This window comes from Drosophila teissieri, chromosome 3R (assembly GCF_016746235.2).
Source record: "Drosophila teissieri strain GT53w chromosome 3R, Prin_Dtei_1.1, whole genome shotgun sequence".
NCBI lineage: Eukaryota > Metazoa > Arthropoda > Insecta > Diptera > Drosophilidae > Drosophila > Drosophila teissieri.
In genome coordinates, this window is record NC_053032.1 from 29,305,121 (window position 1) to 29,324,302 (window position 19,182).

The window sequence follows — 19,182 nt, forward strand, 5'->3', positions numbered from 1 at the left end:
ATTTTAATCTCGCCTGCCTCCTTGGTGGTCACCGAATCAGCACACAAGTCCCTATACATTACAACTGCGGAAGGGCAGAAAAAGAAGTGGCCAAGGGAAACTACAGATGTGTCTCGATAAGGTGGACATTTTGCGCCTCATCATCATCATCTTAATTTTCGAAGAGCAGGTCCTCTTTGCGGGCCAAATAATTATGGCAAACGCAGATTAGCTGCGGATGAATGGTCCCCGAGATCGCTGGCCAGTTATCAATGGCACCCACAGTGAGGTCCTTGCAGCCAATGCATATCTGCAGTTTCGGATCTGCCAGCTGATGATAAACGCATCAATGAACGGGACTGTCAACAAAGAGGGAAAAGGGAAGATCTGCAGCAAAGGATTTCATTTGGTTCTATTTATTTGCCCCTGCCACTCAGTCAGCTGACTGACCCGAGTTTTCCAGCCCACTTGAGGTCCAGCACAACCCAACCCAACCTAACCTAACCGAACCGAACCGAACCCAAGATAATATCTGAGTAACTCCAGCTCCCGGCCTCATTGCATGGATTTTTTGTATTTTCTTGTTTTCTAGTTTTCTGAATTCTGTTATCTGGGGTAGAGCAAAACGGGCGAGGACAAAGACACTTTTTGGCGCTCTTTTTCCTGGCTTGGAAACATTTAACTGTGAAAGGATTTTCGAGCGATCTTTCAAGAAAAGGATTTGCCGCACGCACTGCTGTTCATTTCTGTTCATAGTTTGTTTCATAGTTTGGCCGCAGGACCAAAGCCAATAACTCTTAACAGTGTGTGCGCATTTCGTAGTCGGTATCTGCAGACTCACATCGTGAGTTAGGTCGGCTTAGGACTTATATTTCCATTTCTATTTCCATTCCTACTTACATTTACTATTTCCATTTACATTTACTATTTCCTATTTCCAGAATTTGCATGTGCATGGGCTGAAACAATATTCCACCCACACAGAGCAAGGGAATATTCATTAGGGAAAGCCAAACAAAACCAAACAAAACAGCGGCCAAGTTAGTTATTCTCTCGATGCTTTGCCAGCAATATTTTCAAGTTAAAGCAGGCTTATCCCGAACCCAAATCCATATCCTGCTGGCCTCGTCCCATTGTAAATTGATTAACTATCCGTCCACAAAGGCAACTTACAGGTTGTTCAGTTACAGTTCGGCCAAGAGCTCGAGTTAGATCGTTTTTCTGCATATCTAGGATGGATCTGGACAGAGAACTCGACCGGCCACACATGCAGGACCAATATTCCAATGACCAATGTCCATTCAGTCGGAAGTAAATGTGCGAAATGGCTTTGTTCCCATATGAGATTATCCAGTTTTTGTTGAGCAAAATTCGAGCTGGCAGATGCCAACTAGTTCTCAATACACCCATACACGGTATATGCGGTATATGAGGTATATAGATATAGTAAATAGATCGAACCATTGAGCAATCTGTCGTCAAACAGTTGCCGCCCTTAGTCCTCGTGCTCATCCCAGGACAGGTTCGGCTCATATGCAAATTATGTTCAAATTGTTCAATTTCCTGGAAGCCCGCACTCAACCCATAGCTCTATGTGGGTCTTCTAGTTTGGGTTTTTGTTTTTTGCACAAGTGTTTCCCATCCACCGGAAGTTTTTATGATTTTTTCCGAGGAACTTGAAACAGTAGCTGGACTTGCGTAATGTTTTGCCATCCTGAAGAGTTTATTGTTTTTTCATCAGTTCAGTTTTATTGTCTCGCAGGACTTACGCTCGTGCGAAGCCTTTGGAAGATCCTTTGGCGGCAAGGATATATGGGGAAAATGCATAATAGTTTTTCACACTCTGCCGCTAAAATCCAAAGGCTGTTGGATTGCCCGAATTTTGACTCGAATGTAAATTACTTTGATTGTTTGCGCAGCGTGTTAAGAGCTAGGAATTGCTATTGTCTATAAGGATCTTATTTTCTATATGTGTTATTTAAAGGAATTTCAGCAACATTACAGGGGATTTGATATACTGCCTTAAGAGCAGATAAGATAAGGATTCCTTGGCTGCTTTGGAAACATTTACTCTATGATAGTGATTTAAAATATTAAATCAATTCTGTGGCCTAACAAGCAAGAGTCGGTCCATTTGATGGCTTTGTGGGCTTAACCACAAATCAGGACTTCAAAGATCCAGCCGAAGTGATGCAAAAACCCAAGGATTGTATCTAATTTTGCCATCTCATTGGGGCATGCTAATTGCCTTTGGCCAGAGTCCCAAAGAAATGAGTTGTAAATGAGCAGAGGCAACTTTCTGCAAACAAATCCTCGACACTCGCAATGTCCTCGAACCGCAGGAGTGATGGTGTCACAATGCTTTGAGGTGGATGCGGATTCCGCCAGGAGATCATTAATAAACCGTTTTGCCAGGAGCCAAGGATGGCACATGAAACACGCCGACATTCCAGCATTCTAATGATAATATCATCAAAGGACTTTCGATCCATAACGGTAACCAATTGATTCGCCATCACATAGAAGTATATATACACATATGAATGCTATCTTTAGATGGAAATCAAACAGCGAGCACACGCCCACAACCACAGCTAACAAGCCGTGAAATTATTTTTTATTTTTCGGGTATATGTATCTAATGGGCGATGCATAAATCGCTGGGTTATGAAAAGGCAATTAAGTGAGGGCAATCAGAGTGTAGTGAGGGAGTGGAGTATCCTTCCACAAATTGGTTGAATGACCCCCGAGATGATCGTGAGAATCCCAGTGAGCGTAACCCTTCGATCAAATGAGTTCTGAAGAGGTTATAGTCTACACTCCAAAAATTAGACGATTGCGTTTTAGTGTGTCATTAAAATCGGACTATTTGTCTGCGATCTCTGGAGTGTTTCCATCGAAACCATTCCCTCTCACATCCAACGCTCCAGCTCAGTTTTTCCGTTAAGGAATCAAAACAAATAATTTCCCCCCCTCCCCCTCGAGGAACAACAGGTATATGGAGTGAGGAGCTAGAAGTAGAGCTGAGAATCTCGGGGCACAGAGGAAAATCCAATACATACAGGTAGGCATAGGCATATAGGCAACATATACTCGTAGGGTTCTGAGCTGAACAATAGAACCTGTTTGACGGAGGGGAAAGTCCAACTGGAATCGGGCCCTCGTATAAGAAGACCTGCTGAGATTTCCTGCCGCAAGGAAATGGGAAAAACAAACCCGAGAGCAGAAGGATGGGCAAAGGAAAAATGATAAATGCCAAGTAAACAGGTTGAGGACAGGTACCACGAAGCAGGAGGGGTAATCGTAATCTCTGGAGGGGGTGGACTCGTACTCGGACTCGGAATCACATGTAAGACCTATCTCCCAGTAGCCCGAGGAGGCCCAAGATCGAAGCGAGACCTGCACGTGGACTGGGTCGCGGTTGTGGATGCCCAGGATCCATCGAAGTCGTGATGATGAAGCCTTTTCTTCTCTATGCGCTGCGCACTTCCAAACGTCAAAGACCCAATAACGAGTTTTGTATTCAAACGCGAAGAAAACGAGTTGAGGATCTTGTGGTTTTTATGGGGGTTTGGCTTTTTCACAGATTACCAAACTATTTTCCATTCTTCTCCACTGCGCAGGCGTTCCAATGTAAATGACCAAACAAAGGAGCCCTGGGGAATGTGTGATATTGGGATCCCTCAGTTGGCCTGGGAAAATCGGGAAAAGGGCTGCTGGACTGTAAACATAAAAAACTGATTTGTAGATGAGCTCTGAATCTTAATGCTTAAGGTCCGAGCAAAGGCATTTGTAAATTAAATATGCATTTTTAAACGGTCAGTTGGGATTTCAAACAAAGGGGAAGAGTTGAAAACGATTTTTCAAGTCATCCTTATGGAACATTTACGAGATTACTTATTAAATGGGTATTTGAAACTAGTGGCTTGTATTACCAAAGGTTCAAAAATATCTCCCTGTTCCAATCCCAACTTACTCTCCTCGGACAGCAGACATAAACATCGGAAAATCAGAGCTCAGATGGACCGACAACTTGGGAATGTTTTCATTTCATTGGCATGTAAATAAAAGTCTCAAACACATGTGGACAATGTTGCAGGACAACGGCGGCATAAACAAAACCCGATCGCCCGGTTTAGGACTCAATAAATTGCCGCTGATCCTGCGAAGTCGCGACTTTTGACCCAAAGTCGAAGACAATTCACTGGCCGCTGCTAATGAGTAGCCAGCCAGGGGTTACTTGAGATCTTATCAAAACACAGGACACAGATGAGGACTCACAAATCTGGCAGGATAACGGTAGCGGCGATCGGTTTTCATTAGATCCTTTTTGGCGCTGCCGCTCCGATTTGTTTACGGCTATGTGTTTATTACGGGCACCCAGAAAAAAGAGGAGAGTTACGAGCGGCTCTGGAAATCCGAGACGCCAGCGCGGAATCCTTGAAGTGGTCAACCTCTGGAAACCTCTGGAAACCCGGCCATATGTCGTCGACATCCATGTCCTCGGTGATATATGCATGTTGTCATCCTTCTCCTCCGTTTTTTTGCTCTCCATCCATCGGGATCCTCTGCATGTGGTGTTGATTGAGCAATTTGTGCGATCCCATATGACTTGGTATATGGAGAATATGTGGTGCTAGTGTGCTCATTGATTTGGAAGCTGTCAGCGTGGCTGCTCCAATTTCATGGCCGATTTGCTCAAGTGCATTCTAATTAATAATCTGATCGAATCGGATACGGATTCGGCTCAAGGACTATCTGGCCATGAAACTTGAGGACATCTGGTGTCTTTTTAATTATGGATCAAGGTTGCTGGGCCAGAAAGGGTTCTGCTGCCTAACGGTTTGCCCAAAGGGTCGATTAGGGTATCAAATTTCTGTTTATAACCCGGCTTTAATAATTCACGGAAGAGCTTTTTTGGTTTGTTCTTTAGTTACATAACAAAGAGGTGATATTTTGCAGCTAGTATTATATGTTCTGTATTATTGTCATATCCTGGGAACCTTTGTAGCTCTCATACCTTTGTAATTAGTTTCCCCGAATCCATCAATTTACGACCGCAAACATTATCTAATACCTACAAGGCCACCCAGCAATTGGCGCTGCTTTGAAAAGATCATTAGCAGGAATAAGATCGTAAAAATTCGTGACACGCGAAAATAAAGCAAGTGCCGCCCACTAAAGGACCTGCCGCAGAAAAAGGACCTCGACAGCCATGAAATTGCAACATGTACCACTACGAGTTTAGGAGTCGGTGCCATTACCCCGATCGATGGATAGATGGACCTCCCGGGAAATCAAAATGTTCAATTGCACACAATTGCGGACTGGAGTGGCGTGCGAAGGACAAAGGACGAGACAGAAGGATGACCGAGGCAACAAATTTATAGGGACACAAACACGGGCCGACTGTCGGCGTCTTAGAATCAAATGCACTGCGTCATCGGCGACCTCGGCAACCAAAATATATCATAAATGCACACAGGTTCTTCAGTCGCCTTTTATTTTCTGAGGTTTTGCCGCCCTTTTATGATTTCTATTCTCTGTGCTGGTTGGTTGGGGAATTGCTGGTGGTCACTGGAATTCCTAGAAGCCAGGCAAATACAACAAGAGACTGGGCGAAAATATTATGAGAAACAACAGAGGGAGTAATTAAGGGAGTCCCAGCCACTTGTTCATGTTTCCCCAGCTATATTTACACTTTTTCGATATTTCTTTAATAATATTTATTTATTCGGCTAAAGGATTTGTTTGCCCCCAAAGGCTGTTTGACTTTCGAGCCATTTTCCCAGTGGTGTGAAGGAGTTGGCAAGCCGATTATGATTTGCCACCACACAAGTCGAGGTCGAGCTCTGGTGACGCGGGTTTTATGGAGGATTTCGGCGCAGGACTTTGGCTAACGTGTCAAATTGACAGCAGGACACTTCGTCCACTGCCTCTTCGATCCTGCTGCAATTTCGCACGGTCGGGAGGGAATAGCTGCGCCTGGCCCACGCGGCGCTCGGTGCGGGGTATCCTGCCTGGAGATCCTGACTCGATCCAGTCGATCCTGGCGATCCAGACACTCAGCTCATTAAGCGTTCTTCGGGCTGGCGCCTATCCTGCGGAGTGCTCTCAGTTTGGTGGCTTTGCAATTAACTGCATTGTTTTTCGATCCGGGCACACGCGCAACGAGTGTCCTTTTCCAAACAGGACTCTGCTGTGACAATCGCTGCGTTTTTCACATTTTTCACTCCTTTGCAGGGGCATCTAATCGCGTTTTGCTCCTTTTACTACCTCTCCCCTTCCACCCGCTGCTTAATTGCTGGGCTTAGAAGAGTCAGGACGCAGGACGCAGGACATCGAATGCAACATATGGCTGAAGTCCTGCGATAAAGTAGCGCCGATCGAACGCCCCCATTTAGTTGGCCAAAAACGAAGAGCGAAAATCGCTGGCCAAAACATGTGCTGGACAAAGTGCTCCTGTGGGAACGCCCTCGCTTCATATTTTACGTATTTTATTGATTTACCAACCCATAAACCCATAACCCAAAAAGCAGAAATCAGGAGTACACATCTACCTGCGCGAAGGACCAAGTGCACTTGAACTAATTGACAATTGAAAGGTGAGAGATTGCAGTTAGCTGATAGGACCAACGGATTTTTGCGCTCCTTTGTGCCCCGAATTTATTGCGTTTGTCGAGAGGTTCGTCCTTTGTTTTCCACACTGGTTTCCCACTGCTCGCACCAAAACAAAGTGCCAGTTTTGGGCTCTGACATGGACTATTAATTTGATTTTTATGTGCACTTGTGCACAGTTCGCCCTCGCCCTCGCCGGCCGCCTCGATCGTTTTATGGCAGTTTAATATTTTGCGCCTCGTCTTTGTTCGCAGGAAGCCACACAGGGACCTCCAAGATCTTCCCTAGTATATAGTGTACTATATATATAGTGAGTGTCTGCCCCCTTGGAGCGACCTACTTATAGGGCACAACATGTATATGTGTAACGATCGAACGATCGGTGGTGTAACTCGATCGCTTTTTGGCAACTTTTGAGTGCTACGTGCCTCCAAAGCTGGAATCCCCTCAAGTGTCCATTGATGCGAGCTTCCTGCTGCTCGGACAGCTACTGGAAGGATTAAGTGCCCTCTTTAATGTGGGAATATTGTGATGAACACGAAAATTATGGTTATCTTTGGGGCAGAGCACGAAGAATGTATCAAGTTCAGGTTCCAGTGAATCTCCCGCCAAAGAAAATGTCAACAAATTGTAAGACGATGTGGTTGCGCTCGAAACTCTGGGTTCATTAACACTGTCCTCAAGCATTTGGGATAATTGCTTCGAATGGGTTGATAAACAAGCATTAACTGGAACAAATCTTCTCAATATATGTCAATGAAATTGATGATCCTCTGGAAAAGTCCTGCGCAGGATCATTAGATCGAATTAAACGCAATGGTTCTCGAAAGACTGTGTCGTTTGTCCATCGATTGTCACTCTATTTCGATCTGCTTATTTGGAGATCATTCATTTATAGTTTCCAGCAAATGATATAACATCTCTTGTTTCCATGCCTGAATCCACTTGTGATTCTCCCAGCTGGAGTTCTAGGAAACAGATCATTGCAAACCCAAGCTCGCCCAACTGGTGGTCACCGAGGACCACCCCAAAGGAGTCAAACTTTCCGGCTCCCTTGTGCAGCGGGCGGAACTTCCCACCGAGCTGGTTCCACTTGAGAAGGTAGCCATATGGCGACGCCTACGACAGCACTCCGGCAATAGATCCTGCCATGTCCTGGCCTGTTTCCGAAATTAATAATTGCAACATTTCGCGCTAAGTGAAACCAAAAGTCCAGCGTTCCACTGTTGTTTCTCGAGTCACACATGGCCGCCAGGAGTCAGTTGGTCACATTTATGGGTGAATTACCAGATCGCCAGGCGCTGCGCCGCAGGAAGCTCGAAAAGGGCCGAGAGGACAAACAAGCAAACACCCACCCATGTGTGGGCCAGATGAGAAGGTCCTTGCGTGCGTGACCGTTACAAACGAGCCGCCCGATGACTCAGTGCTATCTGTATCTGAACTACTATGCGAGCATGTATGCATATAGTGCAAGGATCAGGACGCGGGTGCGCAGGCGCGCGTCAGTTGGTCTGCAAGTCCTAACCCTTAAATGCAGCCGGCAAAGTCGAGGGCTCAAAACTCAAAATTCTAAACTCAAAAACCCAACACTCGAAACTCCCTCGCCCAGCAAACCACCCTGTTCTAGTTTAAAGTAAGGCCCAAAAACTACACCTATCTTAGAGTCGATATACATAGAAGTCGGTATAGAAGCAGCCGCCGTTTGGCGCGCCCACATTGCCCAACGTCGTTGTCCTAGAATATTTTTATTTTAATTGTTATGCTGATGTTGGCACGAGCCAACATATGTCCTGCCAACATCCGTGTGGAGTGCCATTGACTGGCGCTGCTGTTGTCTTTTGGCGCCCAATTCCCGAAAGGAAAACTCCCTGCTATCGCCGCTATTATCGGGGGTTGTCATTCTGGAGGAAAACTGTTAGTTCTGCCACTGCCATCGCCACCGCCACCGCACCACCATCCACATTATATCACCACCACCACCACCGATCACCAGAGCGCGACCAAATTATGCCCAGGCCAAGTTTCTCGGCTGCAGCGCTTCGCTGACCCCGTGTCTTTTGCCTTGGGTTTTTCGACTGGGCCTTCAACTTCGACTTCTTCCTTCCAGCCCGACTTCTGCTGGCTGACGACCTTTTGGGCCTCCTCTTCTCTGCGCCGTGTGGAGTGGGAATGGGCCAAGAGCACGCGCTTCCACAAGCCATTTCCTCAACTTCCTCCACGGCAACCGAAATGTAATGAGTCGGCTGTGTCAGGTGCATATGCAAGATGTACTGAGAAAAACCACATTTCGAAATGATAGTTAAGCCTATTGTCATTGCAACTCGAATGACTTGATAACATTAGGTACTTGGAATACGAAATTTATTATTGGGAAGAAGTGGGTATACTCTTCTGCTTATATATATTATTTTAATCTATGCTACAGCCGAAATAATCATATCTTAAAGATGGACTTCATAGTTCAGACTAAGATTGAGAAGTAGTTTCATCACAAAAGAAATATCATAGCAACAGAGTAATCTACGAATTGAAATCTTGTTTCAAAATTAGCAACAGAAGTAAGAAGCATCCTTGAACCAAGTAGAATACTTCTTCCAACTTTTTCTTTCACTGTCGAGTCGAAATGACCCCGACCGCGACCCCAACCCTAAATGAGCTAGGAATTTTCTTATTTTCTTGCTTTCCCGCTCTACCCTGCTGGCTAGGACTCGCCGTCTCTCTCTCTCTCTCTCTCTCTCGATCGCGTAATTACAGCGGCCAAGTCGAAGTTTTCCTTATGGGCCAGGTCAAAGTGGCACTACCACTTCCACTGCCACTGCCACATCCACTGGCCGTGCGACATCGGGAATCGAGTGCCGAGCGGTGCTCATTAGACCAAAGCATTTGCGGGGCGCATAGAGGGTGCATAGACATCTGTAGGCTGCACGTAGCACGAGCTATGTCCTTATGTTTAGCGCATTTCGTTGTAATAATTTGAAATTTTGATCAGGTGTTTCTTTTATGCATTTTGGCTTTCTTTCCGCCCGGCAAAAGGAAGGGGCAGGGGCGGGGTTCAAAGGGGAATGGGAACTAGGAGCGTTGAGGTCGACGGACCGTGTAACGCAACTGCAACTGCAAGTGGCCAGCCAGCCGATCGACTGTCTTGTCTTAACGTGGCTCAAAGTGCTCAACAAACGGGCAGGAAACTCGGGGAAAAGGCGCGCAATTTCGGGTGGTTATTCTTGAGCTGGGCTATTTGGCATTTGAACCGTATCGTGGTGGGGTACTCACTCGAGTGCATGCCAAATGCCTGATTTCGCAGGTGTGGAAATGTTTGCTGGTTACCCGGCAACACTGCAACAAACAGGTATAGTACTTATTCAAATGTTTAATGCATATGCTAAACAATTTTCCCCTGAAACTCTGTAAGACAGCCTCGAAGTAATAAATTATATATCTCTCTGCTGGCACTTTCTGTTGTCCCCGGTATATTCTCAGATATACATATTATATATATTAAGACAATGCCCACACTACACCCATTTTGCGGGCTCAATCTGCTTCGCCCACTCGCAGAGATGTGGGCACTCCTAGTCGAGATTCGCTTGGCAACAAATGCGTTGGAACAACCTGATCCAATCCAATCCGATGCGATCCGATGCGATCCTCCTGCGTCGGCAACGCTCTGAACTTATTGAGCAATTTGGTTTTTTGGGCGGCAGACATTGCGCAAATATACATATTTCGTTTGCATGGGCAGACGATGAGTGCACTGCGAGTACTAATGAGTGCCAGATCCAGATCCAAGCCAATTTCAGGTGCCCACGTAAAGTCACGCAATATTGTGTGGAGGCAGGATGCCAGGATCGCTTTCAAGGAATGGGGAGCGTCGTCTTGGGCATCCAGGCAAATTGTTCTGCAAAGTGCCCTTAAAAGGGGAATAATGGAAAAAGAGATTATAGAAGTATCTGGAAAAACACTGCACCGAAGTATCCGCAAATGCCACAATTGCACTCAAAAAGTTATATTTTGATTAGCTCGAATTTGCACTCAAGAAGTTATATTTTGATTAGCTTTTGAACCACTTGAAATACATTTATTGCTGTTCTTTCTTCACAAGGAAGCTAACAGAAACAAAGTTTGTTACTTAGGCAGTGGTTTTTAGGGTATCTACACAATCGACTTTGTGCATTTTTGGTGTCTTCTTAATTTGTTCTTGCAATCGTACTAAGTTCCTTTGTTTTGTTTTCTTGTCCAGAGAGAAAAGCGTGCAGCGCACGTACCTTTGGAATTATGATGCCGGCAAATTGAGTTCTGGCTGAATGGGTTTTTTGGGAGTGCTCACGAAAATTGCCGAAAAATGAGCGAAAACGTGCGAGATCCAATCGAGCGCATGCAAATCGAAATTCTGAACCCAGAAACCAGTGGTCTGCGGTCTAAACTCTGAAGCTGAAACCGATCCGCTTAAGTTTCCCAACCGGATAGTGCATTGAAAGCTGACCAGCGGACAATGGGTTAGGAATTTGGAAAAGGTTAGGGAAAAGGTTAAGCGATCTAGTTTGGTAAAACAAACAACTCGACGGGCGGAGGACAATGGAAAATCCGGTGCAGGCTTTTCTAATGCAATTAAAATTTTCTTGTGTCGTAAGTCAAATGCGAATCGAAGCGTAACCCGTTGGTCAAGCCAAGTGTTTGTTTAGTTGCGGTCAGTTGCGTTTGCTCAAAGGATCAGCGATGGGATGGGATATTGTGTAACTGATCCTGCCGGCCGGCCGGCTTCTTTTTTTGCTCCAGGGGTCAGCGGAAATCGCGTTAGGGCATCGAAATGCTGAAATTAAGCGTTAAATGGAAAAACAAAAGCTTAATCTCAAGAACAAGGCAATGAAAAGACAAACTAAGCGGCGCACAAAGGAGCCATAATTGCGAAGGGGTCATTCCTGCACTCGCGGCCTTGCAGGGGTTGCAATGGGTTAAGCCGAATGGGTGGGTCTGGTCAAGAAACAGCAGCGGGATCGGGTTCGCGATCGGTTATAAAATCGGATTTCGATGGGGTGGACACTTGAACGCGGTGCTGGATGGTCAATGGCGCATTTATGACGTTCGCAACCGGTTTTCAAGCTGCGGTTATTTGCAGAGTTTTGACGCTGGCCGCGTAATGAAGATAAACGATTTACAATAAAATTTTATTGTCTTTACACCACCGTACAGCGACTTTGCCAGTCCGCTGGTCAGGCATATTAATGATTGGCTGACCACCGAAGAAGGACGAACTCAAAGACGATAGCCATGCGGGACAGGACCCTGCTGATAATGCATTCAAAAAGGTGTCTAATGCGCAAATCCTGTTTAGATAGGACACCCAGCATAACGTCTATGAGGAGTTGGAAACATTCCCAACATTGACAGGGATACAAATGTGATTTTTCTTGACCGTTCGATTCGCCAGGAGTCAGTTGATTAGGGAAATTGTTTAATTAAGTAACGCACAACCATCAGAAGAGGTCCTTCTTAGCACACTGTCGCCAGTTATCAATGATATTTGTGCGTCTGTTCTTAGAACTATAATATACAATATGATCTTAATAATTCGTTGCACTTCAGTTATATCTGAAACATATATCTTATATATATATATATATATATAATTAAGCATAGAGCATTGATGCATGTTTAATATTTATAAACAATTTGTTAATTACAAAAACATTGTCATACCAACTTCTGAGAAATTTTTAAGGTCACCTTTATTGTAGAAATATTCTTCGCACTTACATGTAAATTTTCATACTTACATTTTCTTTGTGCATGTAAAACAGTTGTCGCATTCGCTGGTACTGTAGAGTATCGCTAGATGACGCTTTTATATCCTGTGTAGAATAAAATGTTGAATTACATCCATGTGATTTTTGAAATAGATTTTAATATATCGTTTTTAAGTAAGCTTATTGTTTATAAAATTATTTCAACACCTATCTAATAATCCTTCACGGAATGATATATTTCCTATATACATTCTATATCATTACCATCCATGCAATTACTAAGCACACATATAAAGATTTGTTATTACAAATATCAAAAACCAAATTGCTATGCAGTCAGTATGGTAAATTGAACGATTGTGTTTAAATAAATAAGTAAAAGTACTTAAGGACTGAAAATTACAGATTTACTTAATTATAGTTTTTAACCAATCTTCTTGTGATCTAAGAAAATATTTTAATACTATTCTTATGATTTTTCCTAAATCTCGATCGAGCAGTAAGGCACAATTATCCTATTAACGCCGCATCGAACCAATAAATGCAATGTTTTAATCAAATAAATAACCAATCTCTCCGAATTGACAAGACATTCAAAATCCAATTAATTTTGATGGATTTTTATCTGCTGCACGTAATCTTTATGATGAAATCGAGCCCGCAATGCTCGGCAATTACTCCTTGGATCACGGGGAAGAGCTTCGTGTCCGGGGGCCATTCGCGATTTGATCGGATAATGTCCGGCTTAATTGCACGGAACTTGCCAAAACAGCGCGTAATGAGGGGGACTCATCACATTTGTGCGACCTCTGTGATTATTGCAACCCTCAGGGGCAACCCCAAGATTCCATTTTTGCATGGGGTTGAAATGGGGTCTGCTAACTGCAAAAACCCTACATATGGCGTTTTATTTTGCTTACGCATCGATTAGCATCTAGCTTCAATAAAATGACCCCACATTTGGGGAACTCCCTGGAGTGTCCACTGCTGACCCATGCCAAATACGTTTCCTATATACTTTTAACCAATTCAGCTCACTCGAAAAGGGGCAGCACTTAAAAGCGTCGTGAATTGGGGAGATATGGTTCTCAGTTTTTCCGTATTTCCCGACGTTCTATTGTGGGTTCGAAGGGTTAGGGAAGTCGCAGCCTTTGACAAACGAAAGTCTAAATATTTTTATTAAAATTAAAATGCTTACGCAGACAAAGGCAGCGGGTTGGTTTTGTGGTTCCATTTTTTCATTCGGGTGCAGTGGCAACCCTTGGAGCCTTTGTCTATGCATGAATTATGGGGAATCCCCGGCTGCCGCACAGCAACCGCTGTATCTGTATATGTGTATGTATTTTATATTAATATGCGGCGCAGTCTAGCCGCAAAATTTTAATCCTTTTAAGTGAGGCCGCCAGACATCGCCAAATCGTTTAATCTTTTTATTGAATAGCCCTCGGAGTTTTTGGGCAATCGAAGGAAAGAGTTTCGCATCTGTTTGGCGGGCATAAATCTAATTTCGAATGGCCTGTGTGTGACTGAGACTTTCCAACTCCTCCTTTTTTTGGCGAATGCAAATCGTCATCCGCTTACTGTTGTCATAACAATTCCATTAACGAGGCCTGTCTGTCTGATTTGGCATATTTATGAGCTTAGGAAATTGAATTGAATTATTCAGAGCGACAAAAAGGAGACCTCTAATACACATGTCGATTGTGATGGCATTGTTGAATTGTATTGGCGGGGGGTTTCCTTCTTTCTTGACTCGCAAAATGGTTGTTAAATGTATTTTATGCCGGCCGACCGCCAGATCAACCAATCGGCCGAATAATGAAAATATTTTGCCATTTGGCATTTGGCAAATGCCCCAAAACCGCACGAATGCAATGTGTCCGGTCTGGTCTGGCTGGTCGGCGCCCCACGCACCGCCGAGCATAATAAATCCGATTCGAATCTGATCTATCCCAACATCAGGGGTTGACATTTAAATTAACACCCACATGGTAATGTGGGGCCGCACTTCTGGGGGTTGCAATCAAGACCTGTGTTGGCAGCAGGACTTGGCTTAGTCCTTTCGGTTAGCTGCTGGCTGCTGGTTGCTTGGAATCAAAGACTGTTGCTTTGGTTTTGACATTTAGTTTTATTTTTCGCTGTAAATTTTCATCGATACAAATGAAAATGGAAACTTGAGTATAACTATCATACTATTCAATTTCGTTTAAATTACATAATATTAAACTAGATGCTTGCCTTTAGATTTCTCTGCTTTAGTTCCCTCTTTGTTTGCATGCTGCTTTAGTTTTAGTTGTAGTTTTGTTTCCCTCAATTGTCTAGTTGGTGTTTATTTTTTTTTATTTTTACACAAATCAAAAGGAGGATTAGCACTTCAACTAAACACTATAAAGCGGTGCCATCGGCTGGCTCTGTGGAGGGTTAGTATATATAGGAGATATAGGAGACGACAGAGGGTCGAACACGACAGAAATGCAACGATAATACGGCAAAAGTACGTACAGAGTTGACTAAACCGAACCGAACCGCGTAAGCTGACAAATTAAATTAGAGACTTCACTAGAAACTGTTTGTTTTACAGTGTGAGAGTGTGTTTATTTCTCCATTTGTGTGTGTGTTTCTCCATGTGTGTGTTTGTGTGTGGGAGAGTGTGTGTGGGTGTAGTTTGAGGGAGATGTCGGCTGCCTCGGCGAAAAAACAACATGTTTGAAATGTACGTTTGCTTGGACATTTGGTTGTTGGTGTTTTGCAACCGCTGGCTTTTGGAATTGGATTAAGTTTTTATTTAGAGTTGCAGTATTTGCTTTCGGATTCGGCATCGGATGATGGCCGCTTACTCCTTGCGCGCCTGACGCTTGCGTGTTTTTGTGTTAGATTCCTAAAAAGGATAAAAGCATAAGGTTGAAGATTAGAATCTAATAGTCACAAGTCGAAAGGGGTTTTCGAACGCACCTCAGTCTGGGCGGGCTCTTGATTCTCCGCCGCCTTGGTCTCCTCTTCGTTATCATCTAAATCAGACTTTTGGTTCTTCTTGGGACTAGCGGACAGCGGTGTGCTCTCCTTGCTGGAATCGCCAGCGGCCCTTTCGTCGCTCTCCTCCTCCTCCTCGGCCTCGGGCTCATCATCGGGCTGAGGATCGTCGGTCTTCTTGGCCTCGGCAGCAGCCTTTTTGGCAGCAGAGTCCTAATATCAAAGGCACAATTAGTAAATTCCTCAAGTACAACTCGAGTGAAAGCTTAAGCAACATTACCTGACTCTTAGCGGTACCAAATCTACAGTAGATGGTGAGGGCAACCAGCGCCACAATGACCACTAGGCCAATGCCCCAGATCGAGGGATTGGCCTTGGCTAGCTCGACTACCTTATTCACGAATGAGTCCTATGGAATGAGAAAGCCAGAGAATAGCAGTAGCAATTACAGGTGCAGGGTGCAAGGCCAATATGAGAGTGTTCATGTGGGTGTACTGTACGGTAGGCACTTCTAATATAAAATTCAAAGCGAAAGACAAGGCCGGGGCCAACCTCTTTGGCGCGTCGGTACAGATAGAAGACATAGCAACTGGCCGGAATGAGCAGGTACAGGAAGTACAGGGCCCACCAGCCGGGCTTGTAGTTCATGCGGCGCATCAGGCGGTGCCAGAAGGTTTTCTTCGAATTGGATAGAGCAATCTCTCGATTACGATTCCCTGTGTATTTTTGTGAAGGAGGGGGAGGAAGAGGTTAAGGGCTTAAACTTACCGATTCACGATCAATGTAGCGACGCTTGATGTCGAAGCTGTTGGCGGCAAAGTCACGGGCCACCTCCACATCGTCCGTGATGATCAGGTTGTCGAAGAGAATGTCGCTGGACATGGACCACAGCTCCAGACCCACGGCGCTCTAAATAGAGTTACTTTGCCTATAGTAAAGTGGACAGTGAAAGTCATGCAAGTAGCACTTACGATTGGCGTCATTTGGAAGGGCTTCAGATCCTCAAAGAAGTCTGGGTTGACAATCTTCCTGGGTGCCCACTTGCCCTGGTAGTTGGGGTTCTCGATCATTGGTGCACGCCACTTGCCCTTGTAGTTGGGATTGGGGATGAGCGGAGCCTTCCACTTGCCACAGCCGGGTGCCTTCTCGCAGACTGGATTGTCCACCAAAGGAGCCTCCCACTCGCCATCGATTTCGGCATCCCAATCCTCGGGTTTGGTGGCAGTTGGATCGAAAATCATGTCAGGCTCATCCTCGAGCCAGCCATTGGGCATGACGGCATCGGTATCGGGCAGCTGTGGTGGAGCATCCTCGTCCCAATCCTCGGGCTTGTGGGCAGTGGGGTCTGGGATCTTCTCACGCTCATCCCACGCTTCTGGTTTGTGGTCATTGGGGTCGTCGATCTCCGACGGCGGGTTGACTGGTGGCTTGAAGTCGGTCAGCAGGGAACCCTCGTTGATGATCTTGTGGTCAACGCGAATCTCGAAGCTGTTATCGGGACGGACCACCAGCTGGTACAGATGGGGTAGCTTGTCCTTGAATGGCTCTTCCAAACGGTTCCTAAAAGCAAAGAACCAAGGGAAATTAATCATCGATGGGGTTATAAATATACGGTTTATCTGCCTCTTCAGAAAGTCAGCTCGTCGATGGGGGCAACAGTCCACATCGATGACGATGAGCCAAACGGGTGATAAAGGTCTAAATTGCAGCTAATATACAAGGGAGCAAAGGTGACTCCGGAGATATTACACGTAAGCGCAATGTCGAGCACCAATTTTGTTTCTATGGAACGCACTGAACCGTCTAAGCCAGATGGTTATGGTGCTGATGCTATTGATAGCGATAACGCTTGAATGAGCTGCTGATTTCCCATCACCCGAAGAGTGGTGTTCATTTAATGGACTCACTTTGGCTTGTTGCAGTGCTTCTCGGTGATGGTGCCATTAATTGGATTGACGTGCCGGAATATGAAGTGCATTTTCACATCGTTGCCGCACTTGTCCGGTCCAAACATGATGGTATAGGGTGTCTTGTCATTGAACTACAAATAAACAGAGTCGGATTTGGGGGTTGTTTACGATTTATGTGCGTTGGGGGGTTCAGGCGACTGTGATCTATGAGGGCATTGCCTCCCGCACTTACGGCTTTTAGTTGCTCCGTGTCTTTTCCGGCGGACAAAAGTTTCAGATACGAGCCGCCGCACTCCTGACCCTCCTACAAAAAAAATCAAAAAATGAAAACGAGAATAAGCCGGTGGAGAACGAGAATTGGGTCAGTAAGCGGGTATTAATTGGATTTGCAAGGCGGCTGATGCAATCCCAGTGCTTTTCACTAGGTGACGAACCTGCAACGTGACCTCGTACTGCACCACCAGCGGCTTGTCCGACTTGAACTCGAACGGCTGGCGGAGGGGCGCGGCTATGGCCGCATGCTTGGCCTTCGACTTGAGCACCAGACCCAGATCGTTTGCCCAAACGATGCGCTGCGGCGACTCCCAGTTCCAGATGCCATCGTACTTGGAGATCTCCTCGGCGATGTCGTCCTTCTTGGCCTGCGACAGGACCCACTTCTTCCTGGACGCCTCCACGTCGTCGAAGTGGTCCGCGAAGTGGAACTTCTTGGCATCGATCACCGGGCTCTCGTAGGCCAGCTTCTCATCGCCATCGATGGCGGTGGGTTCCTCCTGCAAGGCGAATATGGTGAAACATTAGATAAGGTGCCATAAAAGCCGAAGCACGCGGTTGTCAGTAGGGAAAGTGAAAGAGAGAGAGAAAGATGGGTGGCCAGCATGGGCTTAAATTGGAGAGCGCTACAGCAGAGGGCATTTCAGTAGCCACCAGACTGGTTAAAGCTATTTGATAACATGTGCCGTAACTGGAAGAGTACTAAAGAGCTATTAGCTTGACCTCATCTGTAGCTGTTACTACCCCGGAAACGTTTTCAGTGATGACTGGCTAATTAAAGGCCAACTTTACTCATGGAACCTCTGATGTAACCTGTGGAGCAACAGATTAGCGCATTTTTGGCGCTGCCATGGGGAGTTCCTATCTGCTTGACCTCGTCTGTGGGTAAACAGTTGTATTTTCCCTCGCATTCGGATTTCTTGCTGGAAAAGTGAGACACACTCGCATGCTAATTGTGGGTCATAAAGCGAAGAAGCCGGCCGCACCACCCTCCTCCCCCCTCATTCCCCGCAGCAGCCCCTTCCCCACCAACTCAACAAGCGCGTTTTGCCTTTTTTTTCTAGTACGTTCCACTGACGTGTACTTTTTTCTCTCGTTTTTTATCTGGCGACTGGCATCGCAGCGCGACCCACTCACCTGCACATCCTCCACATAGCCGTCCTCGAAGTCGTCCGACTCCGAATCCGGGCCCAAATCGGCGGCTTTGGCCGCACTCAGCAGCAGCAAACTGCTGGCCAAGAGCAACGCCAGCGTTGCGGCCCGGTTTCCTCCCATTTTCCACGCCATTTTCACCCACTTTTCGCTCGCTCGCTCGCTGGCTGGGATTTTGTATCCGCGGAAAACCAGGTGGTGGACTGTGTTGTGCGCGCACTGCTTTTTAACAGTTTTCCCCGACTGCGGACTGTTGCGGAATAACGAGAATCGAGATCTGGCACGACGAACTATTTGTAATTAAATTAATGTAAATTATACATTTTCTCTGCTGCGCTGCCTACTGTGTTCTGTGCTTCCTCTTCTTCCCCTGCTTTGGTATGTGACCGCAAAGTGCAAACGGTCACACTGTCGCGTTGCGTTGTACCCTACAGTAGGGTATTATAGTTTCAGGGAATATATTTTTGCAAGCTAAAATGGTAGATGGAGTGGAAGTTTCTTACAGAGAGCACAATTTCAACGAGCCCACTGTGTAATGG

General features: G+C 45.6%; 3 protein-coding genes across 4 annotated transcripts in view; 1 reads left to right on the forward strand and 2 right to left on the reverse strand.

Moving 5' to 3' along the window:
- The window catches only part of LOC122621232 (tyrosine-protein phosphatase 99A), a 234,771-nt gene that overhangs the window by 46,403 nt on the left and 169,186 nt on the right, over positions 1-19,182 (forward strand). The window lies entirely within an intron of this gene.
- Positions 14,447-18,985, reverse strand: LOC122621234 (calnexin). The gene is made up of 9 exons (XM_043799039.1): positions 18,629-18,985; positions 17,653-17,991; positions 17,451-17,522; positions 17,216-17,349; positions 16,280-16,868; positions 16,077-16,217; positions 15,589-15,717; positions 15,291-15,521; positions 14,447-15,216 (listed from the first exon to the last, which is right to left on the reverse strand). The coding sequence occupies exons 1-9, from the start codon at positions 18,776-18,778 to the stop codon at positions 15,172-15,174; spliced, it is 1,830 nt and encodes a 609-aa protein (XP_043654974.1). The 5' UTR covers positions 18,779-18,985; the 3' UTR covers positions 14,447-15,171.
- LOC122621233 (uncharacterized protein C2orf42 homolog) overlaps positions 18,983-19,182 on the reverse strand; it is a 174,188-nt gene continuing 173,988 nt past the window's right edge. The window contains exon 8 of one of the 2 annotated variants that reach the window (XR_006326200.1): positions 18,983-19,114. The gene's annotated coding sequence lies outside the window, so the exon portion shown is untranslated. Of the gene's footprint in view, positions 19,172-19,182 lie in introns of both variants that reach the window. The other variant, XR_006326199.1, reaches the window with a different exon arrangement.